This window comes from Capricornis sumatraensis, chromosome 4 (assembly GCF_032405125.1).
Source record: "Capricornis sumatraensis isolate serow.1 chromosome 4, serow.2, whole genome shotgun sequence".
In the NCBI taxonomy this organism is placed as follows: domain Eukaryota; kingdom Metazoa; phylum Chordata; class Mammalia; order Artiodactyla; family Bovidae; genus Capricornis; species Capricornis sumatraensis.
The window spans coordinates 156,422,567-156,450,330 of record NC_091072.1 but is presented as its reverse complement, the minus strand read 5'-3'; the positions used below and the strand labels follow the sequence as shown (position 1 = coordinate 156,450,330).

Sequence of the window (27,764 nt, the reverse complement as noted above, 5' to 3'; positions counted from 1 at the left end):
TCCTCAGTTGGGTAGGTACGATGGTTCCTCACGATTAGAGTAATTTTATGCGTTGCGGGGACTGGACGGTGACACTGTGTCCTTCTCAGCACAGCACTGCGGGAGGTGTGCGATGGATGTCAGTGTCAGTGTAGCGTTAACGTGAACGTTAATGTGGTTAAGGGTGGTGTGGCAGAGTTTCTTTGCTACAGAGTTACTATTTCCCCCCGTCCTTTTAATTATCAAGGAATTTGTGGCTATTTTTGGGAAAGTCCTCGAATGTCCTTCCAATTTCATGGGACAAAAGAAAGCGAGGTTTTCCCTTTAGGAAATGGACACCTCTTAGCTTGCGGAACAGATTGAGCTTCGAGTCTCCGTCAGCACCAGCCTTTGTCAATAAAGTTACGTGAACGTGAACATCTCCGGAAGGGCGGAGCCGGCCCGGCCTCAAGGCATTTAGGGAATTGTAGTCTTCCTGGGAGTTCGCGGTTCAACGCCGCCCAGCGGCCTCCGGGAGAAAGAACCAGAAGCCGCAAAAGGGAGGGCACAGAGGGACCTAGCGGAGGCGCGGAGACGCCGCGCGGGTATTATGGAAATGGTAGTTCGTGGGCGCGACTCTGCGGTGTCTAGCCGCTCCCCTCGCAGGAGAAGCGGACTACCATACCCGACAGGCCGCGCGCGCGGGGGTAGGGGAAGCCGGGCCGGGCCTCCGGCAAATCAAATCGAAGGAAAGAAACTGCCGGCTTTCAAAATCCACCTCCCTCCGCCATCATCCGCCGCCGTGCGGGGAGCAGGTGGTGTCGGAGGTGCGAGCGGAGAGAAGCGGTTGGGCAAAGCTGACGGACGTCTACCGGTGGGGCTGAGCATCGGGAGCGCCGGACCGGAGGCGGCGACCCCGATCTGACCTGACCTGACCTGACCCGGACCCTAAATCCGTCCGAGCCCGCCGGACGCACGCGCGCACCCCGGTCGCCCCACGCGGCGGCGCAGCCTGTGTACGGTAGGGTCGGGGATCCCTTTCCTTTCCTTGTCACCTGCCCGGGGATGCAGGCGGGGGTGGCGCGGCCCTGGAACCGGGCTAGGAAGGTGTGGCGCTTTCTGCGTGTCCCCCTCCGCTTTCATCCCCTGTGCCCTCGACCGCCGAGCGCCGAGCCGGGTGGGAGTTGGGGCGCTGTCCCTTTTCCCAAGCGGCGAGGCTGAAGCTTAAGAGAGAGCGTCAGACCCACCCGGCTCGCCCAGCCGGCAGCGGCGTCTCCTGTTCGCGTCGGTGTCAATCCGAGGGCGGTGAACGTCCGCCTGGGATCCCGGATGGGGCTCTGGTGCGGCCCCGCCTGTCATTGGCGTCCCGAACTCGCGCGTCGCTCTCCCGCCGCCGCCTCGCAAGAGGCCCACACCCGCCGAGGACATGGGCTGGTGCCGCCGCAGCCCCGGGGACCCGCGTGAGTCACTGCCGACGCTGGGCAGGAGTGGTGGATGTGCACAGAGGCAAATGTGCCAGGTTCCTGCTCGGGAGGGAGAGGAGATTTTTGCGTTTACTTCGCCGCGGGCCCTTTGCAGACCTTGGACTAGTCAGTTCATCTCTCTGTGGTCCAGTTGCCTAGACTTTATATAGTGAGTGGTGTGTGTGTGTTGCCTAGTCTTTGTAGTGGATAGGATGGGGGTGTGTGTGTGTGTGTGTGTGTGTGCACGTACGTACTGGACTTCTCTTCCAGCTGAGAAGTTCTGTGTTCCTATTTCATCTGGACGCCTCACCACCGTTTTTCTAGCCTTAAATTGTCCCAAACCAGAATTACAAAGAGTGGGGTGGTGGTGTTGTCAGGCTATTTTATGTTCAGTTTCATCCCCTCATTCATTCTTGAAGCAGCTTTGAGATTCCCAGCCTCACGCAGCAGATAGAGTGATCCTGTCAGAACATAACTCACATCACAGTCCCTCTTCTGCTAGAAACCCTCCAGTGGCTCTCTTTGTCATTCAGAGTAAAAGCTTTAGTTCTTAAACTGGCATTTGTGACTGGGGCCTCTTGTTAATTCTCTTTATCTCTTACCTCTTTTCTCCTTCCCTCTCTGTGTTCCAGCCCCACTGGCCTCCTTGCACTTCCTCTGACCCCCACTTCCCCCACGAGAGCCTTTGCAAGAATGTTCTTCCCCCAGATATCTGCGTGGGTCAGTCCCCAATATCTTTCAAGTCTTTGTTTCTTTCTTGATAATACCTTCTCTAAGACTCTTGAGAGTCCCCTTGGATTGCAAGGAGATCAAACTAGTCAATCCTAAAGGAAATCAGTCCTGAATATTCTTTGGAAGGGCTGAAGCTGAAGCCCCAGGACTTTGGCCACCTGATGTGAAGAACTGACTCCTTGGAAAAGACCCCGATACTGGGAAATATTGAAGGCAGGAGAAGGGGACGACAGAGGACAAGATGGTTGGATGGCGTCACCGACTCAATGGACATGAGTTTGAGCAAGCTGCAGGAGACGGTGAAGGACAGGGAACCCTGGTGTGCTCCAGTCCATGGGGTTGCAAACAGTTGGACACGACTAAGCGCCTGAACAACAACCACCACTCTATTTTAGATTAAATCCATTCCCCCCTCCCAAGAAAAAAGGAAAACAGCAAAGCGTCTTACCCCTTTTCCTGTTTATTTTTTTTCTTATCACTGCCTGAGACACTAAATAACCTTGTTCTTCCTAATCACCCATTCCTCTTTGGGGAAATGTAGTGATCCTTTCTGCCAGTCTGCTGAACTACAGGCTGGAAGCTCCTTTTTCTCAACAACTCTGTCCTCAGTCTGTTGTGATGGTGGCTATTGTGATGTAGAGACCTCTGGTCGCTTAGGAACCCCTGAGGTCTGGCCGCCATGGGCTGCCCAGTCTCCTGGCCACGGTTGAAACCAGCTGTGCAGTAGGCTGTGCCCTGTGCCCCACCCCCAGAGTCATGCCAGTGAGGGCAGTGGGGCATTCTTTGGGATGGATAACCTGGATCCCATAGCCATCCATGTCCTGTTTGAGGAATGGGACCCTCAAACAGAGAGCGCCCAACATGATCAGGCAGGTGTGTGCTCTGGAGAGACTCTTCATAGCCGTCAGACTGGGACTTGACTGCCGTTCCCTGGGGACCCAGTGGTCAACTCACATGGCTCTGCTTGGTACCCTGCCTGGGGCAGTTGGGCAGAGGAGGGCTTGTAGTGGGACAGTAACTCTGCAGAGGTTGAAACCTTTGCCCTTTTAGAACTCTTTCTTGCTCAGTGTTGTTTTTATTTCTCCCAATGGTTTAGCGCTTGGGATTTCCTTATCCTGGGGGGTGGGATCAGGCAGCTGAAATGGTCCTCCCCGGCCCTCCCCAACCTGGAGATGCCCAGAGATCCTCTCTCTTAATGCACTTTGACCTCTTCAGTCTGCAGATTTCCAGGGGAGCCCACCAACACAGCCACCATGGCCTCTGAAGATATTGCCAAGCTAGCAGAGACGCTTGCCAAGACCCAGGTGGCTGGGGGACAGCTGAGTTTCAAGGGCAAGAGCCTCAAACTCAACACTGCGGATGATGGTGAGTCCCTGTGTGGACTGGCCCTGGAGGGACAGGGAACAAGCGAGAGAGCGCCTCCTCGTCCCACTTGTCAGGCCCAGTTAGCTTCATGATCACACTCGTCCTAGCCCAGTGAGGCTTGAAGATGTTTTGTCCACGAGCATGTGGTGGACATCCCTGCCAGTGGCTTCAGGCCGGCAGATGGGAAGGGCCTTTTTAGGGGAATGGTCGGCAGTGAGGGACCATAGTGAGCTGCATTCCCGGGATCCAGCCTTGATTTCTTGCTTTAGATCCACCCCTACGTTCACCACACGATCCAGAGCTGGTCTGGGAATAGTCATTGCCTTCCCGAGAGCGGGAAGTTTCTGAGCACTGCACCCCCGAGAGCAGTGAGGCTGCATGAAAGGACAGTCCAGGGGTTTCCCTGGCGGTCCAGTGGTTAAGACTCTGCACTTCCACTGCAGGGGCCATAGGTTCAATCCCTGGTCAGGGAACTAAGATCCTACATGCTGTGCAGTGCAGGCCAAAAAAAAGAGAGAGACTCTGGGCCCTCTTGGGAGTCTAGTCCATGCAGTGAATGCCCCTGGGGGAGGGATGGATGTGCCTCTCTGTGAACAGGCATCAGGAATGGACAGAACTAGAAGCAGAATGCAGACCCTGTCTTTGCTTCCGTGGCCAGAGTATGGCTGGCACGGATCCACCCCGAATCCCGGGCATCTGGAAGTGAAGGCGCCTGCATCGGGGCCTCTTGAGGTTCCGGCCCAACCAGAGAAACTGGTCTGGACTGGCCTGGTTGTCCTGGTGTACAGGCAGGCTGGCTCCTGTCCTCCAGGTCAGAGACCGCTTGAGTCCTTGCACATTCCTAACATCTCTGTAGGGCCTTAACCTTTAGAGTTCCTCCCTGTGCTTTATCACTTTTGATCCTTACATCATCCCTGGGGAAGGGAGGTAAACATGTTGCCATTTAATGAATAAAGAGTAAAGGACTCGGGAGCCTTCAGTAACTTACTCGTCTGCAGTAACTTACTCAAGCTCCTGTAGCCCTGAATAGCAGAGCCAGGATTCCGTCAGAGGTACAGCGGAGTCCCTGGTCTGATGTGTCTCAGTGTACATTCAGCCCAGCTTAGTAAACGTGAATTTGCTATTAAATGCTGGTCATTAACACTGGGTCAGGTAGTCTTCAGTGCTGTACAAAGAGTGTCTCCATTTATCCCCCCCGAAAAGGTCTGGAGGTAGGTTTCACCCCATTTTGAAAATTGGGAAGTTGAGGCCTAGGGCGGGTCGTGATAGGACTTTCCTAAGGCCCAGCTCTAAGCAGTGGAGCTGGGAAGAAAATTCAGGTTTGTCTGCTCCCAAAATCGATGCACATAACCACTTCATTGGCTCAGACTGGACGTGCCGCCTCCTGCTTTGGTGGTCACCAGGGATGGGCAGCTTAGAGCCCGAGCCTCTGAGGAGCTCCTGACCTGGAGTAGGAGTGAGGTCCTCAGACAGCCAACAGGAGAGGGATGAAACACACTCTCAGAGACATGGAAGAGCTCTGGGAAGTAAGGTTGGGGAAGGGATCACTTGTTTTCCACTTAGGGAGAGGCTTAGGAGGGCTCCGAAAGTCCCCGAGGATGAGCAGACACTTGAATGAGAGTGGGCACCGCAGGCAGGAGAACCATGTGATTGGGTCAGGAGCTGGGACACACAGGGTGGGCTTGAGAGAAAAGAAGTCAGAATCCCAGAAGGAGCCCCGGGCAGAGGCCCTTGAGTGCTGTATCAAGGGCCCTGGTGGCCTGATCGTGAGCCCAGAAAGGGCCTCTGTCTTGGCTGGGAGTGAGCAGGTGAGGTCCAGGGAAGGCCATGAGGCCATTGATTAGAACTAGGCCCCAAAAATTGGAAAACAAAAGAACTAGGTCCTTGTCTCTCCTCACTGAGTCATGTAAGGACCAAAGTAAGGCCTTGCTGCCTTATGTAGCAGAGCCCCCAGGACTTGTTCCTTTGTGAGTCAGTCGAGGCTGAAAAGAGAAACCCCTTCCACACAGCCTGGTGACAGTTGGTGGTTAGTCAGGGCCAGCTGGGGCCCACCCCTGGCCTGTTTTTAAGTTCTGCGTAAAATAACTCTGGGTTGCCGGTCAAGTGAGAGGCGACCCGGCTGTGAGCCCACCCTCTCCCATCCCTGCCCTTTCCATTTGGGTGCTCGTCCTTGCATGCTCACTCTGTGGCTCCCTGGCTAAGCTCACGGCAAGCACAGAACTTTCCGGTCTCTGTACCTGTGTCACATACTCGGCTCCCCCTGGGGCCCTGGCATCTCTCGCCTCACTCTGAGGACAGTGTAAACATTCCCGTGAGCAGCCATCTTCCCTCCTGGTGAGCCGGCCGTTCCCTGGATGTTAGGGAGACGCCCTGTTGGAGGAGGTCTTCCAAAGGGCTGAGAGGCCACGCCAGCCCTGCCCCTGAGTGCCAGCTGCAGAAGCGGCCTGGACACCTGGCGCTCTGGAGTTGCAGCTCCAAAGGGGGAGAGGGGTTCAGGGGTTTCTCTGCCGAGGTCCCCCTGTGTGAAGTCTGTGCTTATGCACAGAAGCAAGGCTTTGGGGAGCAGCACATAAGTTCATTTTGGGAAAACCAGTCTGAAGCTCAGCGTTGCCATTTCCCCTGAACTCCTGGGCAGAGTGGCTTCATTCTTTGAAGCCCCAGCGTACCTTCCTAGGAAATGGGAGGCTCGTACCTGTCCAGCCTTTCTCGTCATAAAATGAATGCTGGTCACTACTCTGTAGCTGTGTGACCTCCGCAGGCACTTCCTTACCTCAGGTCACTCAACGAGACCAGACCTGTCAGTGACAACCTTAGGAGATGTGGTGGCAGTGAGCAGAGGCAAAGTGAGAAGAGGAAAGGCCCTTTCTTCACAAACCGATGGCCCAGTGAGGAAGCTGGTATTAATAACGTCTCTGCATAATGATCAAGTATCCATTCAGGGACCTCCCTGGCGGTCCAGTGGATAAGACTCCACACAGTCCATCCCAGCTAAGATCCAGCATACTGCACAACAGGGCCGAAGGAAAAACTGACCTGGCTGGAGGTAGCAAGGGTTTCTGAGGAGGTGCTACTGTTGTGGGGGGCGGGAGGGGAAAGAGGAGGAAGACAGGCACACGGGGAGACCCCCATCTCTCCCCCAACTCTGACAGCTTCTCAGGGAGCCCCTTAGAGGCTGCAGGTCACGAACTTCCTCTTTTAAAACTGTTTGTTTGTTGGGCTGCACCGGGTCTTCGTTGTAGCTGTAGCCTGTGGGATCTAGTTCCCCGACCAGGGATCGAACCCAGGCTCCCTGCATTGGGAATTTCTTAACCACTGGACCACTAGGGAAGTCCTAGCATATCACAGACTTTCTGACAACCCTTCTGTGGTTGTTGTAGCCTAGAAGGTCGTGTTCCCTCTTCTCTCTCACATTCCTCTCCGTCTCTCCCCACCATGTTACCCCAATCCATCCTGTGCCAGCCAGACTAGGTTTGTCTTTCATGTAACCTGTGTGGTTTTTTCAGATTGTGAGATTAATACATGCTCATTGTGGCATACAGAAGCACTGAGAGAAGGGGGGAAGCTATCTTCATTGTAACACAGCCCAGGGGCGTAACTACTGTTAATTTTGATGCATTTTTTTTTCAAGTTTTGTGTTTTTTTCCCAAAACGTATAGTTGAGTTCCTCTTTTTTTTTTTTTAAGTAATTGGGATCATAATGACAGATACTTAAAAAGCTGCTTTCTAACCAGACACATTGAGAGTACATTGAACAGATGCTGGGAAAACACAGATTGAGCCAGAATCCCACCACCTGGAGATAACTGCTTTAACATGCGTGTGTGTGCGTGTGTGTGTCAGTGTGTGTCTGTGTCTGTGTCTATGTGTGTGTGTGTGTCTATGTGTGTGTGTCTGTGTGTGTGTGTGTCTCTGTGTGTGTGTGTGTCTGTGTCTCTGTGTTTTCATACAACATTTTACAAGACCAAACAGCGTTGGATAACCTCATTTTCCACTTATGACTGTAAGATGATTATTTTTCAAGTCAGGTAAGCACCTCTGTTGCCATTCATAGTGACATCAGTGTGGCTATTTATATCACACGCCCCAGTGAATTAACCTGCCCTCCGTTGATTGGCATTTAGAGTGTATGGGATTTTTCATCACAATAAAGCAGTGCTCCGATGCACACGGCAGCCCGAGTCCCTCACCCTAGATGCCTGAGTGCTGCCTCCCTGCCCTGCTGGGGTTCTCCCCTTCTTGGCAGGTTCCATCCACACTGCCAGCAGGGTGCCCCGAGCACCTTCTTCACCCACACTGGTCAGTTCCTCTTTTCCCTTGGTTCCCAAGCCTTGCATACATTACTTGTTTTAACACTCATTACAGAGGAATTGTAACTCAGATGGTAAAGAATCTGCCTACAATGCAGGAGACCCGGGTTCGATTCCTGTGTTGGGAAGATCCTCTGGAGAAGGGAATGGCTGCCCACTCAAGTATTTTTGCCTGGAGAATCCCATGGACAGGGGAGCCTGGAGGGGCACAGTCCATGGGGTCTCAAAGAGTCAGACACGACTGAGCGACTAACTGCTAACTACTACAGAGGAACTGCCCGCATAGCCACGTGCCTGCTGTGCTGTGAGCCTGTCTGAGCCCCTGGTGAGCCGGGCCTGGCACCCAGGAGGCGCACCGTAGCCCTGGGAGTCGTGAGGGACCGGGTGGTTGCTGGGCCTCAGCTCCTGCATCTGTGGCCCAGGACTCCAGAAGTCTGAGATTCTGATTTTTTTGGTCCCCGGGCAGCCAAAGACGTGATTAAGGAGATTGAAGACTTTGACGGCTTAGAGGCCCTGCGCCTGGAGGGCAACACGGTGGGCGTTGAGGCAGCCAGGGTCATCGCCAAGGCCTTGGAGAAGAAGTCGGAGCTGAAGGTGAGGTCGGGGGCGAGCCCGCCCAGCCTGGTTGGGGACAGGCCTCCGCTCACACACCACCCCCCGGACAGGTGCCTGTGTCCAGTCCCTCCTGGGCCCTGGGGTGGTCACCTCGGGGCACAGCGCCGGCCGGGGCCCCTCTGCCCGTGTGATGTGTCTGCTAGAGCCCAGCGGTCACAGACCCAGAGAAGGTGTCAGGAGGATAAGAGGTTTACCGGGTCATGTGAGAAAGGGAAAAAGGAAAGAGCAGAGCTGGAGAGAGCCTGCAGCTGGTGTCGCAGGTCTGGGAGCTGTTCTGACAGGTGCTCAGCCCAGCCTCGGCAAAGACTCCTCAGCAAAGACTGCCCCTCAGAGGAGGCAGGTTTGGGGCAGAAATGGCCCACCCTTCAGCTCAGGTTCTGGTGGTTGGAAGGCTGCTCACTGGGGGCCTTCTAGCTGCCCTTCTCACAGCCGAATGGCTGGTCCTTTCTTGAAGGTTAGACGCAAGTGGTGCCCTCCCTTAGCCAACCCAGAGATTCTTCTGTTTTGGTGTTTGTCAGCGAGTTCCTCTGAATGCTGGTCCTTCAGCATGCTCTGTGAGAGAAGTGCCGTCATAAAGTTGTGTCTCCATCTCGTGAGTCAAGGGAACTGAGGCCTCAGAGCGGCTGAGTCAGCCTCCCTAGAACCTGCTGCTGGTCAGAGGCTGAGCTGTGCTCACATTTCCAAGTCCAGCACACATTCCGTGGCCCCGAGGGCTTTCTAAATGGGAAGGCAGACAAGGCCAGGGCCGCGAGAGGAAGCGGAGGGCCCCGAGCTGGTCAACGGCGTGGCCCCTGATGTTCGTGTCCTCAGGAGGATCACGGTTAGGTTAACAGACAGCCAAGGCAGGGCTGCTTCTGCTCTCCTGCCCAGGGCCTGTCCTTTGCCTGCGCATGAGCTGGGACGTTTTTCTGTGAAGGAACTCTGCTCTCCCGGGTGATCCCTGAAGGACAGGAACAGAGGAGACGTGCTTGCAGCTGAGCCTAGGCATCCATTGGCTGCAGGCTACACTGCCTGGCCTTGCGTGGCGTCTGGGCTCCTTGATGCAGAGGAGTTTTTCCTCCGTGGGTGGTTGCCATGGTGACCACAGGCCGGCTAGAGCGAGAGCGCTTGCGCTGTGGGAGCAGGGCCTGTTCTGCACCCCGCTGTGCAGACCCAGGGCCTTGACTCACCTTGCCGCAGAGTCGCAAGCTTGCCTCTGCAGGAAGAAGCTGAGGGTGTTGGAGCAGCGGCCGGGGCAGAGGTGCCCATGAGCCCGGTGCCCTTCTGGGCATAGCGCTGAGGCGAGATAAGATGGTAGCTCCACTCCGGTAGCGCCTCACGCGTTAGGTCTTGCCAGGTGAGCGAAGGGTGACCCAGGCTCACCCAGCCCAGACAGTACCCCAGCCTCTCAACTGCTGCGCTGCCCACGTGGAGATGAGTGAGGCCTGAAGCCTGTTTCAGAGATAAGATGCTGGGGCTCAGTCAGGGAGTGGCAGGCCTGGGTCAGCTGAGCCAGGACTAGAAGGCAGCCGCATGCCCTAGAGCCCCTGGCCTCAGCCCGTCAGAGCTGGGTTGGGGAAGCTTCCGGATGAGAACACTGTCTGTAGGGAGGTGCTTAGGCTGGAGCTGCCGGTTCTGACCCCACACACCTGCATACAGGTGTAGAATGTGTAGAATGTCTGCAGAGGTGTCCGTGATTTGCTTTATTGGAGGATGCGAGAGTTTTGCCAACATCAGCTTCTTTAGTACTTAACGCTGGGTCTGGTTCACACGTGTTGAGGCCTGGGTTTCAGGGGAGAGTTGCTTCTCCTGTGTCCATTTTTCTGAGGGTTGGCCAGGAAAGGCGAGAGCTGCCAGAGGTGATATTTTAAGTGGACACAGAGGTAGCGTTAGAGTTAGGGCTGTATGCTGGGAGCCTCAACTCTGCTCCCCAGCATGGTATGTGACCCAGCCACGTGGCCACTGCTTTTGTGATATTTAACTGGTATGGCCTTTAAATCAGCTCACTTGGAAGTAATTTAAAAGCAAACGCTATCTCTTCTCTAACTGGAAAATCACATCCCTTACTGCAAAGGAAATCAGTGTCATTAAATTCTAGTTCGAGGTCGCTGCCGTGTAAAGGGTCTGAACCTGAAGCCTTCTCTCCCTTTGTTAAAAAGGCAGATGAGCTGGAAGTGGGGGCATGGGTGAGACTCACCAACCCTAAACCAAACCTGTCTTCTGGAGGTGGTAAGGAGGGTTGAAAAGAGTAATTTCTTCACTGCTGGGTTCTATATTATCTTGTTTCCATTCCTCCACTCTCCAAGATCATGTCCCGTGTTGCTATGGCCCACACCATGGGGGAAAATTGGACTGGGAAGGAGCACTGGGCCAGGAGTCTGGTGTCTTGGTCCTGGTCCTTCCGCTTGCCTTGCCGGGGGGCCAGGGGCCAGTCCCCTCCCTCTCAGCCTGATTACTTTTTTCTCTGAGAACCGGAGGGTTTTCCTGACACTGCTGCTGATCCCCATGGTCCTTTCCTCTGGGGCTTCCAGGTCCTGTCAGTGTCCATCGCAGCTGGTCCCAAGTCCATGGGGGTGAGGGGCTGTCTGAAGGCCACCTCTTAGGGTTTCGGCTAACTTTCTTTTTCCTTCCAAAGCGATGCCACTGGAGCGACATGTTCACGGGGAGGCTGCGGTCGGAGATCCCTCCCGCCCTGGTGAGTGAAGGCGACCTCTGCCTGCGACCCGGGCCGCAGGGACCCCTTTAGCGCCTCCCAGGGCTTTCCCTCACAGCCTCCTCTTTGTGGAGGCTGAGAGTGCCCTGGGGGTGGCCGAGATTGTGCCCTGGCAACCTGGCGAGCACAGTCGCTGTCTGTGTCCTGACAAGCAGGTGGCAGTGCACGTGGTGATGGGGAGCCAGAAGTGAGGACTCAGGGTCCCTGGGAGACTGGGCGGCCCAGTGACAGGAAGTGCAGCAGAGACCTGAGCTCAGAGATTTCGCCTACAAGCAGCGTGGGTCTCCTCCCCAGATGATTATCCCCTCACCCCAGCCCCTCCTTCTCTGCATCCTGAGGTCCCTCTCGACTTGACTCTGCACATAGGCCGCCCTGTCTTCCTCCGGCCCCTCCCTTTCTCCAATGCCACTCTTTCTGCTTTGGTTCTCATCATGGGTGCCTTCTCTCTGCCTGTTTTCCATTTCCCCAATCCTGGGGCTCAGCTTGGCTTGGGTGGCGCTCCCAGCCTGTGTGCATGTGTGGGAGGCACTGGAGGGTCACAGGACCCAACGTGGCTTGCCTGGGGCTCAAGGGGAGGGGGCGGGGCTGGCAGCCTCCCAGTGAGGCCTCCCAGCACGGGGTGCTCTCGGCAAGGTTCCGGTCCTATCTTCTCAGGCCTCTGATCAGTCAGCACCGGGCCTCCTAAGATGCCAGCACTAGCTTCATCTCTAAAGTACTTCTGTCCAATAGACAGTTAAGGGCCATCCAAGATGGGACAGCTGTCCCCACGGGGAAGCTGGAGGGCGGGCTCCCTGGGTGGGAGGTTGATGGAGCCCCAGCAGAGTTGCTCAAGCTGGATGCTAGCCCCCAAGGGTGGACAGGAACCAGGGGTGGCTAGGATTCAGAGCGCAGGTTAAATGAATTGATGTGAGTGTGTGCAGAAGGATTTTGAGTTAGAAAAGTTGAAGGAGACTGACTGACTAGATCCTGGCTGGGCGCCTCTGCGCTGTTGTCTTACCTACATTTAGCCTTTAATCTTCTCAAGTTCTGCAGAAGGCATGATTTCCGTATTAAACTTACAGTGAGAGCAAGTCTCAGAAACAGGAATACGAATTTGGGGTCAGGGAGTGGCGTGAAATGCAGGAAGGGTGGAGTGGTGTAGAGGGAGGGCTTGAGCCTCTGACTGCCTAAGGGCTGAGGTCAGTTGCAGCCCGATCACTGGGGCTGGGCTTTCTTCAGCGGGGTAGTGGGGGAGCCAGAGAATGGCCCTTCATTGTCGATCTGGGGTTGGGGGCCGTGGAAACTGCCTCAGCTGCCCTGTCCATCGCCGGATCAAGGGCAGTGTCTTCCCCATGCCTGCCACCTTGAACCCCTGCCCCCTCCATGCCCAGCCCTGGCAGAGCCACCTCGCCCCACCCACTTGTCCTGGGGAACTTCGGTGTCCCAGCCTGGCAGGTTCCGGGAGAGCTCAGTGCCTTCTGGCCACATCTGGTCCTGAGCTGAGGCAGGGAAAGGGGCACCCACCCCGGGTGCTCAGTCACCATTGGAAACCCTGGGGCATTGGTGGTTCTTCCTCCCCTCCCTGTCCAGTGAACCCGTCTCTGCAGGTCCCCCCTCCCTCTGCGAGAACCCTGCCGAGACTCAGTTTCCTCTCCACCACCTGTCATCACAGTGGCCCCCGCAGCCGCTCCTGTTGCCTGGATCCCTGTCTCACACCCCGGGTGGGACTCAGCCTCCAGCCTCCCTCCGCCTGTCCGTCTGCCGTCCCCAGGTCTGGGGCCCTGTCTTCTGTACCCTTCACGTGCCTCCAAGCCCACTGTGCTCAGGCCCCAGTTCACAGTTCTTGGCCTGGCGCCTGCCTGAGTTGACCCCACCTCTCGTGGAGGCTTGTCCCCAGACACACAGCTTGCTGCTTCGTGCTGTGTCCCTCTGCTCCTGGGTTTACTGCTGGCTGGAACTTCCTCATATTCCATGATTGGCTGCTGCTCGTCCAGACTGAGCTCAGATGTGGCCTCCTGCAGGAAGCTTTCCCGAATGACTGAGCCCCAGGCTGCAGCTGAATTGAGAGTCCTCTGCAGGGTTTTCAGTCCGATGTAACATGGTCAGCTCTGTACTGAAATGGTCTGTGTCTCTGCCAGATGCCCCCCGAGGGCAGGAAGGGCCTGGCGCAGAAGCAGCACCTGGTCCCTGTCTGTGAAACTAACACGAGCTCCTCTGTGCCCAGATCTCTCTCGGGGAGGGACTCATCACGGCCGGGGCCCAGCTGGTGGAGCTGGACCTGAGTGACAACGCCTTCGGGCCTGACGGCGTGCGAGGCTTCGAGGCCCTGCTCAAGAGCTCCGCCTGCTTCACGCTGCACGAACTCAAGCTCAACAACTGTGGCATGGGCATCGGTGGCGGCAAGGTGGGTGCGGCCACTCCCTCCCCCACATCCCTGTGTCCTCCGCCTTCCTCGCTGCCTGGTCCCCTGCTATGTCTGCATCCGCCTGGAGTATGTGCCCTTGGCCACCCACCGTCTGGGATGGTTCGCCTCTTGTTTTTCTCTTCAAAGGACAAAGGCCTCAAAGGCAGCAGCCTATGGCCAGTGGGGAGAGGAGATGGATCTGTGAGGGTGGGGTTGCCAAGCAACCATCCTCAGTTCTGTGTTGCCTTGGCAACCCACAGGCAGTATTGCAGACGTGCTCCAACCTGCTGGCTCTGCAGAGCACAGGGTTTGGGCATCACCAGACCGGCTGTGCCCTCGGAACAGCTGCCAGAGCCACGTGAGGCCTGGCGTGTGGAGTGGCGGAGAGAGCCCAGAGCGAGGGGCCACTCAGGGAGGCCCGGGCACAGCTCACCTCTGTCCCTGGTCAGAGCCTTGCCCAGGGTGCCTCCCCTGTCCTGCCAGCAACGAGGCTGGCCAGGGCAGACGGGCCGGGGAGGCCAGTCTTGATTATTCTCTCCTTGGCCCATTCTGGCTGCTTCTGGCCCAGCTTCTAGAAGGGCCAAGCGCCGGTCTGCATTCCCATTCTCCTTCCCTCACTGTCTGACCAAAAAGAACAGGGCGCCAGGACTTAGGAACTGACAGCAAACAGGGACGTCTTCTCTCTGAAGGTGTGCCACCGTAATTCTCCCCGCTTACTGAGAGGTGGGTGACACTGTCCCTGCCTTTTCAGGTAACGGCACTTGAGCTTAGAGCTCTTGGGTTGAGCGCCTCAGATGATGTAGCTAGCATGGGCCAGATGTGGGATTTGAACCAGCATCCCTGTGGCCGGTCAGAGCAGCAGGAGGCGCCTGTGTGTGCTTGAGGTGGCCCAGGCTGAGGAGCCACAGTGGCCTGCCCTGCACATGGCCTATCGCCTCCTGCCCCATGGGAGGGTGGGCAGTTCATGCTGGGCTGTCTCAGCCCGCACGCCTCCGGTCTAGGGGCAGTAAGCTGTGTGTTAAGATAGCAGTGTTTGCGTCACCACAGGAGACCAGTCCAGCCCCACGCAGGGTAGAGCCGCCTCTGTAGATCCCTCAGGCTGGCCTGTAGCAAGAGTCGCCGGGCTCTGACCTGAGCACACGCCCGACCCCCGTCGTCGCGGGGTCAAGCTGGCGGTGTCCCGGGTCCTGTATGTGCCCCAGAGTAGAGCTGTGTGCAGCCACACTGACCCAGCTGCCTCGTTGTAGAGCAAGGCTAATACCTTCTGTCTCCCGGCTGGTTTTGAGGTTGAATGAGGTGTGAAAGCATCTTGGCCGGGAGCGCTCAGGGCCTAGCAGGTGTGTGTAAGTGTCTCTGCTGCTGCGCTCCCCGAGAACCATTAATATTCTCTATACTGCGGTCTCTCCACTTCCAGCCCACCAGCTGACTGGTATTTGTGACCTCTTGCTCTGTTGGTGTCACTAGATAGAGGCCACCTCCTGGCACCACCCCAGGGTCAGGGCAAACCCGGTTTTAGGTTTTTACCCCCAGCAGCTGAGCCCCCGCTGTATGGCTGGTCGGAGCCTGGGCAGGTGTCAGCTGGGTCATGGTGGGGTGAGCCCTGCCCTCTTGGCTGGCTCCCCTGAGGCCTTGCGGAGCGTGGAGGAGATGCCAGAAGGTTCGGGTTCTGTCCAGGGTGTGCTGCTTGCGTGGTATCTGCGGGAAAGTTTCTGTCTCTTTCTGAGCCCGAGTTTCTTCAGCCAGAGTGTGGGAGTCGTGATGGTGCCCACCTGACAGAGGGTCCTGGCGCTAAAGTGGGCTGACCATGAAGCCCCTTGACCACATCACTCGGTGTTGGTGTCTCCCTCTCCCCGTCCCTACCATGGGGCTAAGCCCCACAGGCTGACGGGACAGGCGGACACAGAGGTGGATGTCACAGCCTGTGTTCCTGCAAACTGGGGGGCCCAGCTGAGGGGCTTGCTGCTGGGCCGTTCCTCGTCCCGCATCCACCCGGGCTGTGGCTGGTGCGGCACGTTGGAGACCAGGGCCTCCTGCCTCCCCCAGATCCTGGCAGCAGCTCTGACCGAGTGCCATCGGAAGTCCAGTGCCCAAGGCAAGCCGCTGGCCCTGAAGGTCTTCGTGGCTGGCAGAAACCGTCTGGAGAATGACGGAGCCACCGCCTTGGCAGAAGCTTTCGGGGTGAGTGGTTTCTGCCCTCCCTGCCCTGGGGCAGGCTGAGCATGGCCGGCAGACGCTAGAACTTGGCCAAGAGACCTCCGGCGGCTCGCCTCCCCCTCCGAGGCTGCTAGCTCACCCTCTCGGGACAGGATCCTCATCACTCAGGTCTGAAAGGTGGCGTGATCCGCCTTCTGGGGTGAATCATCAGTGCTGTTTGTGACCTGCCAGGCTGGGGAACGAGCGGCAGTGCCAGAGCAGTGTGAGTGCTGGCCCCGGCCTGTGGGGTCGCAGTGTCTGGCTCCAGTGAGGAGGGTGCTGGGATGGAGCCCGTGAAGCTGGCCCATGAGCCCAGGAGGAGGGCGGGAGCAGCAGCTGGAGCGGGCGCTCTCAGGCGTCCTTCAGGGCAGGGCGCCTAGCTCAGCTCTGTGGACTTCCCCGGCGGCTCAGTGGTAGAGAGTCTGCCTTCTAATGCGGGAGACAGAGTTCGATCCCTGGGTCAGGAAGATCCCCTCGAGTAGGAAATGGCAACCTGCGCCAATATTCTTGCCTGGAAAATCCCACGGACAGAGGAGCCTGGTGGGCTACGGTCCATGGTGTTGCATAGAGTTGGACATGACCGAGCATGCACGCTGTGGGACCCCACTGGTTTGTGAATAGAGCTCAGGAAGGCTTTGAACGCGGCCAGGGGGATATTGCATGATTGTTTCACTACCAGAGCTAATAAAATGCAGCATTTACCTTCCATGGTGAATGTGGACAGTAAACTTCAGCTTTAGAAATTCTTGTGGCTTTGTTACCAGGAGAAATCACAGGTATCTTCATGTCAAATGATAGCAGTTGTGGATAGACCGTTATTTGTTTCTCATACATTAAGGTTAATGGTACACCAAGGTCTTATTATCCGTTGGTTTAAGATGTATGTGTATGACTACAGCAGACATTTAGGCAGTTTTCTAAATGTTTTGATACTTGTCTTCCAGTTGAATTGATTTGTTATTCTGTATAATTTAGCTTAAAATTTAAAAACATCCAGAAGGGGAGCCCTGGGGCTTTACCAGGTTGCCTGATGGTCCGTGGCACAGAAAATATTAAGAGCCCTGACTTGGAATGTGCCTCAGTTGGGCTGCCTGTGCTCATTTGTGAATCCCCATGCTGTGCTGGGCGCCCAGAGCCGACAAGGTGCCTGGGCACAGAGTTAGGCCAGGCCTGTCCTCAGCCCCTCCAGGGTGGTGTTGGAGACTGGGACGTGGGCCTCTCCTTGAGATCTTGGGGGCTGTTGGGATGCAGACAGGAAGGTGGCTTTGACACTTCAGAGGGATGAACACCGTGAGAGGGCAAGGATGAGGCACGCTGGGGGCAGAGAGGAAGAGTGCTGGGTTGTGCTGGGGGGGGTTGGGGTAGGGTAATCCAGGAACTCTTCCTGGGGGAGGAGGCATCCAAAATGAGAGCTATTGAACACATGAGGATCAGCCTGTCAAGAAAATGCCAGCAAAAGGAGGAGACAGAGTGTTCCAGGCAGAGAAAAGGAGGTAGGGAAGGCTGGAATGAGGGGGTTCGCTAGGTTCAGGAAGCCCCCTCACTCCCAGAAAAGGATGCAGAACATGGGCTGCCACTCGTACTCTGTAAATAAGGCAGCAGGACCCCCATAAAGAAAGGCCAAGCGGTGCTGCATTATACAGAGCAGGGCCTGGGCTGACTGCAGGCCAGAGCCCAGGGTCCCTGCCGTGCAGAGGTGCCAGACAGAGACGCCAGTGCTCAGAGCTGTGTGGCCCTGGGCCAGTGACTTAGCCCCTCTGATCTCAGTCATCTCTCTGGTGACGGTCCTAATCCCAGGTAGGTCTCCCTCGTGAGACTGGAGAGGATCAGGTGTGGTCGTGCCCCGACGGACAAGCCCCTCCCATGCCTGGTGGGTGGTACTGCCCTCTTGCCCGCGGGGTGTCCCCTGGCCCCGCCCCCCGCCTCGGGGCCCACTGCTCTCCCTCCTGCCCCCCCGCAGATCATCGGGACTCTGGAGGAGGTCCACATGCCCCAGAACGGGATCAACCACCCCGGCGTCACTGCCCTGGCCCAAGCCTTCGCCATCAACCCCTTGCTGCGAGTCATCAACCTGAACGACAACACCTTCACCGAGAAGGGCGCCGTGGCCATGGCCAAGGTGAGAGGGGTGCAGCAGGGCCGGAGTGGGCCACGGGAACCAGGACTGGTGGCTGTCTTTTCTGTGCACCCGTCGGCGATGGCTGCTCTCCCCCCGGCCCACCCACCTCGCGTGTATCCTGTGGCTTCAGCCACATGCGCGTGTCCTGAACGGGGCAACTGTCACCAGGGGGCCTGGGCTCTGGGGGCAGCTCTGTGTGTCTGCGCTGCCCCATCCTGAGCAGCCTCTATGCGGCCGCAGCTGTTGGTGCTGATTTTGTTCTCAGAGGCCACATAGAGGCTGCTTCTTGTCGATTCTTTCCTCAGCTGTTTATTGAGCCCCTGTCTAGTGCCCAGCGCTGCACCAAGTGCAGGCCACACAGAGCTGAGTCCGAGACTCTGCCTTCAAGGAGCCCCAAGGGCGAGGAGGGAAGGAAGGAGCCACTCAGCCGCGAGCACAGTGGCTGCTAGGCGTCGGGGCCGCTGGGTGGGAACTCCGCTGCTCCCGTCAACCTCAGAGGCCTGCACGACCCCACAGGAGTCTGGCAGGCCTGCTGTGGGGTCTTAAAGACGCTCACAAGCGTTGGGGAGCACACAGGGAGTTCCAGCCAGACGCAGGGCAGGCTTCCTGAAAGAGGCCACCTTGTGGTCAAGTTCTCCAGGACAAGTGAACTTTGTATGGATAGGGAGGGCAGGAGGGGTGTTTCGGGCAAAGGGGTCAGCAGCCTGTGGGCAGGCCAGAGACGGGAGTGACCCTTGCTCCATTGGGCCTGGTGTGACACGCCGGGGGTCAAGGTGTGTCTGAGGGCTAGGGGGTGGAGGGGGCCTTGCTGACTCCTTGAGACTTCCCGTGAGCAATAGGGAGCTCTGGAGGGGGCTTAGCCAGAGGCCGGGAGGCCTCCCGGGGGCCACGGGAAGAGCTGATGAGGCAGCTGGGCTGGGTGCGGAGCGACAGGCTGCGATGGGGTGTGACGCTGGCTCGAGGGCCTCACCCTGGTCCCCCACCTCCTCCTCCAGACGCTGAAGACCTTGCGGCAGGTGGAGGTGATCAACTTCGGGGACTGCCTGGTGCGTTCCAAGGGCGCCGTCGCCATCGCAGATGCCATCCGCGGGGGCCTGCCGAAGCTGAAGGTGCTGTCCGACCCCCTGCCTCCTCCCTCCCGGGTCCAGGCTCCCCCGTGCTCAGGGTGACAGCTGTGCGGGGAGCAGGGTTCAGGCCTGTCAAGGCAGGTGGGCCTGGCTTCACAGCCCGGCCCTTCCCCCTCCTCCTCCCCCGGTGACTCTGCAGGTCTCTTCACCCCTCCGAGCTAGGGTTTCTGACTTTTCAAAGAGTGACTCGGGTCGTTGTGGTTTAGTGGGAGTCGTTGGGTGGATAGCATTCCTTTTGTTGTGGCGATGTTCTATCTGGCCGGACAGAGTCTGCCTCAAACCCTCACCTGGGGAAGTGGAGGCTCCTGACCCCCGTGTCTCCTGGTCCCCCTGTCTCCTGGCTCCTGTGTCTGCCTGCCTCTACCCCTTCCCGTTATCTTTTAGGAGCTGAACTTGTCATTCGGTGAGATCAAGAGAGAGGCTGCTCTGTCCGTCGTTGAGGCCGTGGCAGACAAGACGGAACTGGAGAAACTGGACCTCAATGGTAGGAGGGGGGTGGCCTCGGCCCCAGCCTGCTCGGTGGGCCCCACCCCGTGCTGACCCCCGGCCCCTCCCCGCGAGCAGGCAACATGCTGGGAGAAGAAGGCTGTGAGCAGCTGCAGGAAGTGCTGGAAGGCTTCAACATGGCCGCGGTGCTGGCGTCCCTCAGGTGGGGGGTCTGGGGCCCTGGATTCTTCGTTCCTCCCTTTATTCATTCAGAAAACATGGGTGGAGTCCCTGTGGTGTGCCAGGCACCATGCTGGGCATTAGGGGATTGACAGCGAGACAGTCTAGGTTTCTGACTCGGGAGGCCTTGTTGCCGTGGGCGAGGGATCAAGGAATGAGACAATGATAATTGAGTGATCGCGTGTAAATATCACAGGGACATAGAGAGGCTGAGAGTAGTCACCTGTTGAGCAGGAGGGTCGGGGAGGCCTCTCAAGGGACGTGCTTCGATCTGAGGTGATGCTACGCGGGGCAGCAGTGATGTGGGGCGCAGTGGCCGTGGGATGGGCCCAGGTTGTTCCTGAGACCAGTCTTGGAGGTCGACTGGAGAAGGCAGAGGTTGATGCAGGAGCGGGGGTCTTCTGGGTTTGAGGGGCGGGGGGCTGCCTCCTCCGTCTGGACGGGAGCTGGCTCGGCAGTCAGCACCCGTCTCCGCCTGCCTCTCTGATCTCTAGACGGCATCATTCCTGTGTCAGGCCCTCCGTCGCGTCCCACCAGGGCCAGGCCCCGCGCTGCTGCAAGACCTAGGCCAGGAAGGGATGGGCCCTGAGGGTCCCCGGATTCTTCGTTCCTCCCTTTATTCATTCAGAAAACATGGGTGGAGTCCCTGTGATGTGCCGGGCACCGTGCTGGGCATTACGGGATCGACAGTGAGACAGTCAAGGTTTCTGACTCGGGAGGCCTTGTTGCCGTGGGCGAGGGACCAAGGAATGAGACCGTGATAATCGAGTGATCTAGAAGCCCTAGGCCATGAGGGGCCCCCCAGTCCGGGCGAAGTGGAACAGGCCTCATCAGAGGCAGGGCGGCCCCCTCGCTCCGCCTTGACCATAGTTTGCCGTGGTCAGCAAGACATGGGTGGCACCGTCCTGGGCGTCTCAGCCTGGGCAGTGTTCCCACCCGGCCCTGGGCCCCAGCTGTGACAGAGTGCTTCCTTTCCTCCTCTCCCCCGTGAGACTGCGGGTTCTTTGGGACCAGGACAAGATGCAGCGCAGGTGTCCCTGTGGGATGGGCCTCCAGGTGACTCCCGGGTCCCCAGTCCGGGACAGCTGCTCCCCGGCCCTCCCTGCGCAGCTCCTGCCCGGCTGGGGTCTGTGGGTTCTTGGGGCCAACGTGGGCTACTGGGTAGGGAGGGGTCTGCTTCAGCCAGACCTCCCTTTACAGTGATGATGAGGGTGAGGACGACGAGGATGAGGATGACGAGGAGGAGGAGGAGGAGGAAGGAGAAGAGGAGGAGGAGGAGGAGGAGGAAGAGGAGGAGGAGGAAGAGGAGCCGCAGCAGGAAGAGCAGGGCGAGGAGTCGAACACGCCGTCAAGGAAGGGCCAGGGCCCGAGCAGTGGGGTGAGTCCTGCAGGCCAGAGCCCCGCCCGGGCCCTGGGGTCCTGAGACCGCTCCCCCGGGAGGTGGGGGTGGGGGTGTCTTGGTCACAGGACTGCAGACTCGTTCTGCCTGTGCGCTTCCATGTGGAAAAGAGGAGATCACCCCAGTGCAGCTGCATTTGTCTGTCCTTAACCCCAGTACGGACGTGTCTGTTCATTTATAAGTTATCCACACGCACAGTGCTGCTGCGTGGCGTGCAGTAGACTGCTGAGCAGCATGGGTGTGCCCTGCACGAGCCCACTTCTGTGTGGATGTCTGCGGTAACTGAACTGCAGCGTGGCTCCGTGATCTGCCGTTGGTTGAATCTGTGGGTGTAGAACCTCAGACACAGAGGCCAGCTGTAAAGTCATACCTGGGTTTTCAGTTGTGCTGGAGGCATAGAAGTGTTTCTAAAAGAGTAAGGTAAAAAACAGGCAAAAATGGAGATTCGTTTTCCTCCCCATCTTGGTGACCACTAGGGATGGTCCCCATTCTGGAGATGGTGGCCGGGTTGTGACCCAGCTTGGATGCTTGGTGTCCCTTTCCCGGCCAGGAGGCATGTCTGTTCCCTCAGCTTCCCAGGTAGAGCTTCTAGGGGACTTTGGGCTGGGCACAGAGGGCCACGCTATGTTGAGTGCGGCTTACTGTCCATTGTGATGGCCAGGCGCCTCTGGTGCCCGCCGGCAGTGGTCATCCCAGCTAAGACAGTAGCTCCTGGCGGGGCCCCTTGAGCCCTGGAGTCATTTCTGCAGTATCTCGTCATCCCAAGGATCCCCTTGGCCGCACCAGGCTCTTGGAGTCTGAAGGAAGTGCTTGCCCACACCCCAGAGGCTCCTACGTGAAGAGCTGACCAGGGGCAGCCTCTGCAGGCCCCTTGCCCTTGGGGAATTGGGGGAAATTCTGGACTCTGAGCCTTGAGCGGCCCGAGGGAGGGGCACCCTTTGGGCGAGGAGTCTGGACGTGGGCCTCTCCAGAGCCACCTCTGCTGCCTGTCCCCCAGGAACCAGCTCCTGTCCTGTCCTCCCCGCCTCCCGCAGACGTCTCCACCTTCCTGGCCTTCCCCTCCCCGGAGAAGCTGCTGCGCCTCGGGCCCAAGAGCTCCGTGCTGATAGCCCAGCAGGTAATAGCACCACTGATGCCAGCCCGCTCGGGCCTCGGCTGCTAGAGCCGCCGGAGCAGAGGTTCCGGCGCAGCTCGGGGTTTGGGCGGGGGCGGGGCTGCCAAGCGCCGTATCTAATGCACACTCGTGTAATGAGTGTGACCAGCGCTGGCACAGGTCTGCGCACACTGTGGACACAATTTGGGCCGCAAGGAAGGGTAGGCCTGGGGCGTCTCAGGGATAACTGGGGTTTGGGAATTTTCGCAGGACTGTCATAGGAGCACACGGTTAGGCTTCCCTCTGCACGTCCTGTAGGACCAGCTGCTTCTGGAACGGCTCTCCTGCCCCGGGCCCCCGAGCAGGTCCCAGGCTGCTCACTTGTTCGTTGTTGGGGCGTGACTCGTTCTTGCTGAGATGATTACCAAGCCCCCTGGGCTCAGCAGCGCACAGTGCCTGTCTGCCCCCCCTGTTCTGAGCACTTGACATGATTTTATTCAACCTTCTTGGCACCTCGGAATGTAGACCCTTCTTCTGTCATTTGACAGATGAGAAAGCTGAGGCTGCATGTTTGTGTTTTTTACACAAATGGAAGTCCGTGGCAGCTGTGGTGAGCAAGTCTCTCGATGCTGTGGTTGCAGCCGCGTTTGCTCGCTCGGTGTCTCTGTCCCATTTTGGTATTTCTCACAGTGTTTCATACCTTCCACTGACAAAAGATCATGACTTTCTGAAGGCTCAGATAACAGCATGTTCTAGTAAGAACGTGTTTTTGAGTTAATGCACGTGCTTTTTTAGACGTGATGCTACTGCCCACTTCATAGACGAACACACAGGGAGACCCAAAGTTCACGTGACTGGCTTTCCTGCGGTATTAGCTTTATTGCTGTGGTCTGGAACCAAGCCCACAGTATCTCTGAGGTGTGTCTAGAAGAAATAAAAGGGGCCACTCGCAGAGTTGGCTTGATATTCTGGCTTTTTATTGCCCTCTTATGTTCTTCTGTAATTTTTTTTTTCCTGTAGTCTGTTTTTCCCCCGTGGTAGATGAGATTTATATGATGCAGACCTTCATGTGGCCAGACTTTCACTGAACACCATTCATTGTTTTCTGTGTCAGTACAACTCTTCTCACGCCCTTTATGTCAGTGAACAGATGTAGCACTTATACCATCCGCAGTTTCTGTGGATTGCCAGTATTTCCGCTTTTCCTCTGTTGTCGGTTAAGCTGAGGCAGGTTTCCTTTCGTATGAACGTCGTTTGCATGCTGGTTAGACTGCAAGAGGGGGTCCCTGGAGACAGTGGTTTTTAGCGTGTACACTCTCCGTGGGTGCTGCACACCTGTGGTGGCCGGGCCCCTGCCAGCTCTGGGGGGACAGCGCGTCCCTGCCAAGCAAAGGCCTGTGTCCTGCCAAGGCCTCCTCTAGCCACAGGCAGGTGCCCACGTCTGCCAAGTTCCCTGGTGACCAGCCGTTGTCTCCTGTGTCCTCAGACTGACACGTCTGACCCGGAGAAGGTGGTCTCCGCCTTCCTGAAAGTGTCCTCCGTGTTCAAGGACGAAGCCTCGGTGCGGACAGCTGTGCAGGACGCAGTAGGTGTGTGCGGGGGCAGCCCGGACAGCTGCGGCCTCTTTGCTGCCCCAGGCTTGGCTCAGAGCGCTGCCCTCCCATCTGTTCTCCGTCGGGTTCTCGCCGTAGTTCGGGCCAGGTGCTCGCCTCTCTGTTTTTTGCAGATGGGGAGCCTGAGGCCCTTCCCAAAGCCATACAGTTCTATACGGTGAGAACTCGGGCCAGGTGGCGCCCTCTGCAGGAAGGTCAGACCTCTCCAAGGAGGGGTGATGAGAGCTGAACCCTGTCCCCACCTCCGAGCTGCTGCACACACCGTCCCCTCCACCCGCAGGTCCCCAGGCCTTCCCCAGGCTTCCGAGGGTCTCTGGTTCTGTTGAGACCCTCTCTCGCCACCCCAGCCTCTCAGTTCCTCTCCTCACAGCACCTCTCACCTTCCACCTTGCCAGTGTTTGAGCTGCCAGGTTGGGCCAGGCAGGGAGGGGAGGACAGGCTGGAAGCGATTGGAGAACTGGGTGACGCTTGGTGGGCTGGTGGAGGGGAGGCTGGGAGGGGCCAGGCAGGGGTCTCTGTGTCTGCTCCCTGAGGGCCCAGCCCCGCCCCTCCTGGGGCATTTGTAGGGACAAGTTGCCAGAATTCTGTTTCCCAGAACAGCCTCGCACAGAAGCAGGGGCTCATGGGGTCCCTGCAGGGCCTTGGCCACACCTCCTCCTGCTCCCCCATCCATTCCCCAACCCCCCACCTCCAGAGACCAGCTGAAACCGCCCCAGGGTGACCTGCCTCACCTCATCTCTGCCCACACCCATTCCACCTGAGGCCAGGCCAGGCCCAGGCGTCCCTGTCGGGGCGGGAGGGGGGTTGAGCCCTTCCCCTGGTGCTGGCTGTTCCCACCGTCTGGCTGCCGCGGCCACGTCCACCCCATGTCCACCTCCTGATGTGACAGGAGGCAGGGCCAGCCTGTGTGCCCGGGGGCCACATGACCTGAGTCCTCTTGACTGCTTCTGCCTTGCAGATGCTTTGATGAAGAAGGCCTTCAGCTCGTCTGCCTTCAACTCCAATGCGTTCCTCACCCGGCTGCTCATCCACATGGGGCTGCTCAAGGTGCGCCAGAAGGAACGTGGCCCAGGCGGGGGGTTGCAGCCCGACTTCCGGCACCTCGAGTCCTGCTGGGGCCGCTCGCCCACTGTCCCCAGGCCTGGGTCTGCTTAAGCAGGCTCGGCCTTCGTGATGGGATGTGGGATTCAGCTTGACCTCGGCCGTGGGGCTCTCTCAGCAGGGGCTGGGTCGGGGGAGACCTGGCGTCCCCCAGGTGACCTTGACACTCACCCAGCCTTCTGCTGTGCGTCTGTCTCGCAGAGTGAAGACAAGATCAAGGCCGTCGCCAACCTGTACGGCCCCCTGATGGCGCTGACCCACGTGGTGCAGCAGGACTACTTCCCCAAGGCCCTCGCCCCCCTGCTGCTGGCGTTCATGACCAAGTGAGTGTGCCCCCGCGGCCAGTGTCCGTGTCCCCGGCCTGGCCACACGGGCCTCCCAGGCTCTCGGCATCTGTGTTTGAATCTCACTAGACCTGGCCAGCTGAGGACACGGCTCAGGCACAGTATCTTCCCTGAGAGTGGGGACATGGTAGTGGCCCCGTCTTGTAGACAAGGCAGTGAACACCGGGTCAGAGGGGCTCTGCCCACGTCTTGCTACCAACCCGAGCTCCGTGCCCAGCAGCATCCGGGGAGCAGTTCTGTGTTTGTTTCCTCAGCAGCGTAGGCCAAGGGGGCCTTGTCCTGGAGGTCCTGGGCCTGGTAGGGTGCTGGTCACAGTTGAGGAACAAGGAGCCTCCCGACCTCAGGGCCCAGCAGGGGTATGGTGGGGGGGGAGGCCTGTCCCTGCCCTCACTGAGGCCCCGTGTGGCCCCTAGCCGAGCCCCTGCTTCCCCAGGCCTCAGTCTCCCCATCTGCCAAACTGAGGCGTGGGTGAGGCTGTCTCCAAGGCTCTGACCACCACACTTCCGGTGAAGCCAGGACCTTGGGGGAACGTGGGAGGGTCCAAGGAGAAAGGAGGGGCCCCCGCCTTAGGGGACACGTGACATCGGTGGGCCCCCGGGCATCAGTCGGGTGCTGAGAGCTTGTGAGGGAGTATGTGGGGTGGCCTGCGTGGGTGGGGCGAGGAGCACCCACCAGCCCCCAGGACCCAGTTGGTGCCTTGGCCCCTGCCGCTTGGCATCTCGGCCGCCTCCGTGGTCCGGCCTGACGCCCTCGCTGTGTCTGCCTGCCCCTGCCACCACACACCGCCCCTCCAGCCCCTGCCCCACCCCAGACCTCCCCTTGCGCTGCAGCTGCTCCTCTGCCGAAGCCCAGGGCAACTCCGAGCCCCGGGCGTGGTCTCGTGCGGACCGCAGCCGGCCCCCCGCCAGCCCAAGGTGTGCGCTCCCCGCACCTGTCCCCGCTGCAGGAGCCGCTGCCTCAGGCTGTCCAGAGTGTCCCCAGCCGCCACCCCCAGCTGCCCGTGTCCTTCCAGGCCTTGGTTGGGACTGTTGGCTCTGTTCTGGCCCTTGGGCTGGGCATGGACCCCGAACCCCTAGAAGACACCCTCGCCCGCTGGTCAGTGACAGACTGCCTCCTCCCGGCTTGTTGCCTGCCCTCCAGTACAGGCCTTAACGTATCCACATCAGAAAGGGGGGCTCGGGCCTGACAGGTGACTGTGGGGGACACGTGTGCTCCCTTCCCTCAGCTCCAGCCCAGGGCTCTGGGGTCCAGGCCCAGCCTGCACCAGGCAAGGCGTCCGTGGCTTTCGGTCCTGGCTGCTCCCCAGGTTCCCTGTCCCCCTGAGCACCTCACTAGTTTCTTTCTCGGCAGTGGAACTAACGATCTCGCTGGTTACCTGTGGCTCTCAGGGGCCCAGCTGGGACTCTCACGGTCCAGTCGCTCACAGGGACCAGTGGCTGAGGGAGGCTCCCTGGCCCTGTGTCCACTGGAGAAGTTCGGGAGAGCCTGTCTGGTGGAGAGGAGGCCAGGTTCCCAGCTCGGGGCCGTGTGGCCTCGGGTGCCTCCCCTACCCCTACCTGTAAAGGCAGGAGCTGACGTCCCCGTTGCAGAGTCATTGTGAAAATTAGAAAACCCAAGTGTGGTGTGTGTTCTGGGTAGCGTCACAGCTGAGAAGCTGGCGCCTCGTAGCCAGAGCTTCCTGGGTCCAAAGGGGCCTGCCTGCTGACCCTTCTCTCCCCGCAGGCCCAACGGCGCCCTGGAATCCTGCTCCTTCGCCCGCCACAATCTCCTGCAGACGCTGTACAAGGTCTAGATGCCCAGCTGGCCTTGCCCGCCCCTCGCCTGGACCATGACTCGGGAAGGGACTCAGCTGAAGGACTGTGGCCGGCGGCAGGGACGGGCTTTGTCTCGCGTGTCGTGTCTCCCGAGTGTGTGTGTCGGTGTGGCGTACGTGCAGGCGTGTGCTTCTGGTCGGGGTTTGAGTTTCTCATGTCTCCTTGCCGGACTCGCCCTGTTCCCGCTGGAGCGGAGCTGATGGCCTCCAGGCGCCAGGGCTGCAGGTTGCTGTGCCATTAAAGCTGCCGCGTCTCAGGACGCTCTGCTCTCTGCGCAGGCGCCAGGCCCCAGCGGCTGTCCCCCAGCCTGCCTTCCTTGCCCCCAGTGCGGGCCACACCAGGCCTGGGGCACTGCTGCCCAGGTGTGTCCTGTCCTGCCTGGGGCTGCTCGCTCAGGGCTGCTCTGCTTCCTGTCGCCAGGCCTGGCTCCTCTGGCCACCCTGCCCTCCCATCCACCCTGCTCTGTGCGGCCCCTCAGCCTGCGGGGCCGGGACCGCTCTGGGGCCACGGGGTGGGGGTCCGGCCACACCGCGTGGGCGGGAAGGGAAGCCGGGGGCACGCGCGAGGGTCTGGGAGCTGGACTCGCCTGGGCAGTGCTGGCTCTGCGCCGCGTGCGGGCCGCTGAAGTGTCTGGGCGCGGCCTAGGAGCCCCGGCGGAGGGGTGGGGGTCTGGGCAGGCCCACACCTGTTCAGCGGCACAGGCAGGGACAGGGCCTGCTGGGGCCTGCGGGCCTGGCGCCGCGGCCAGGTGGGGGCTGGGCCGGGCTGAAGGGGCCCTGC

At 58.8% G+C, this 27,764-nt stretch overlaps 1 protein-coding gene and 1 non-coding gene across 3 annotated transcripts; both read left to right on the top strand.

Moving 5' to 3' along the window:
• The first annotated feature begins 750 nt into the window (after positions 1-750).
• Positions 751-27,764, top strand: RANGAP1 (Ran GTPase activating protein 1). 2 transcript variants are annotated; one of them, XM_068970899.1, is made up of 16 exons: positions 751-979; positions 3,369-3,518; positions 8,292-8,419; positions 11,055-11,114; positions 13,336-13,515; positions 15,559-15,693; positions 17,669-17,827; positions 18,823-18,936; positions 19,339-19,438; positions 19,519-19,603; positions 20,821-20,998; positions 22,017-22,136; positions 23,599-23,701; positions 24,684-24,772; positions 25,028-25,149; positions 26,893-27,764. In XM_068970899.1, exons 2-16 carry the CDS (start codon positions 3,407-3,409, stop codon positions 26,960-26,962), a joined length of 1,755 nt encoding a protein of 584 aa, XP_068827000.1. In that variant the 5' UTR covers positions 751-979; positions 3,369-3,406; the 3' UTR covers positions 26,963-27,764. The 2 variants fall into 2 exon arrangements, with proteins under 2 accessions (XP_068827000.1, XP_068827002.1); XM_068970901.1 differs by lacking the exons at positions 751-979; positions 3,369-3,518 and adding an exon at positions 7,840-8,150.
• Positions 3,919-3,991, top strand: TRNAG-UCC (transfer RNA glycine (anticodon UCC)). The gene has a single exon. It is a non-coding gene; the product is annotated as a tRNA-Gly (tRNA).

What these genes read in the sequence shown, in the direction of transcription:
- RANGAP1 (XM_068970899.1), top strand. Translation starts at nt 3,407, where the DNA reads ATGGCCTCTGAAGATATTGCCAAGCTAGCAGAGACGCTTGCCAAGACC. An exon ending in CGGAGATCCCTCCCGCCCTG is followed by an intron (nt 11,115 to 13,335) that starts GTGAGTGAAGGC and finishes CTCTGTGCCCAG; the next exon opens with ATCTCTCTCGGGGAGGGACT. An exon ending in GCCAGGGCCCGAGCAGTGGG is followed by an intron (nt 20,999 to 22,016) that starts GTGAGTCCTGCA and finishes CCTGTCCCCCAG; the next exon opens with GAACCAGCTCCTGTCCTGTC.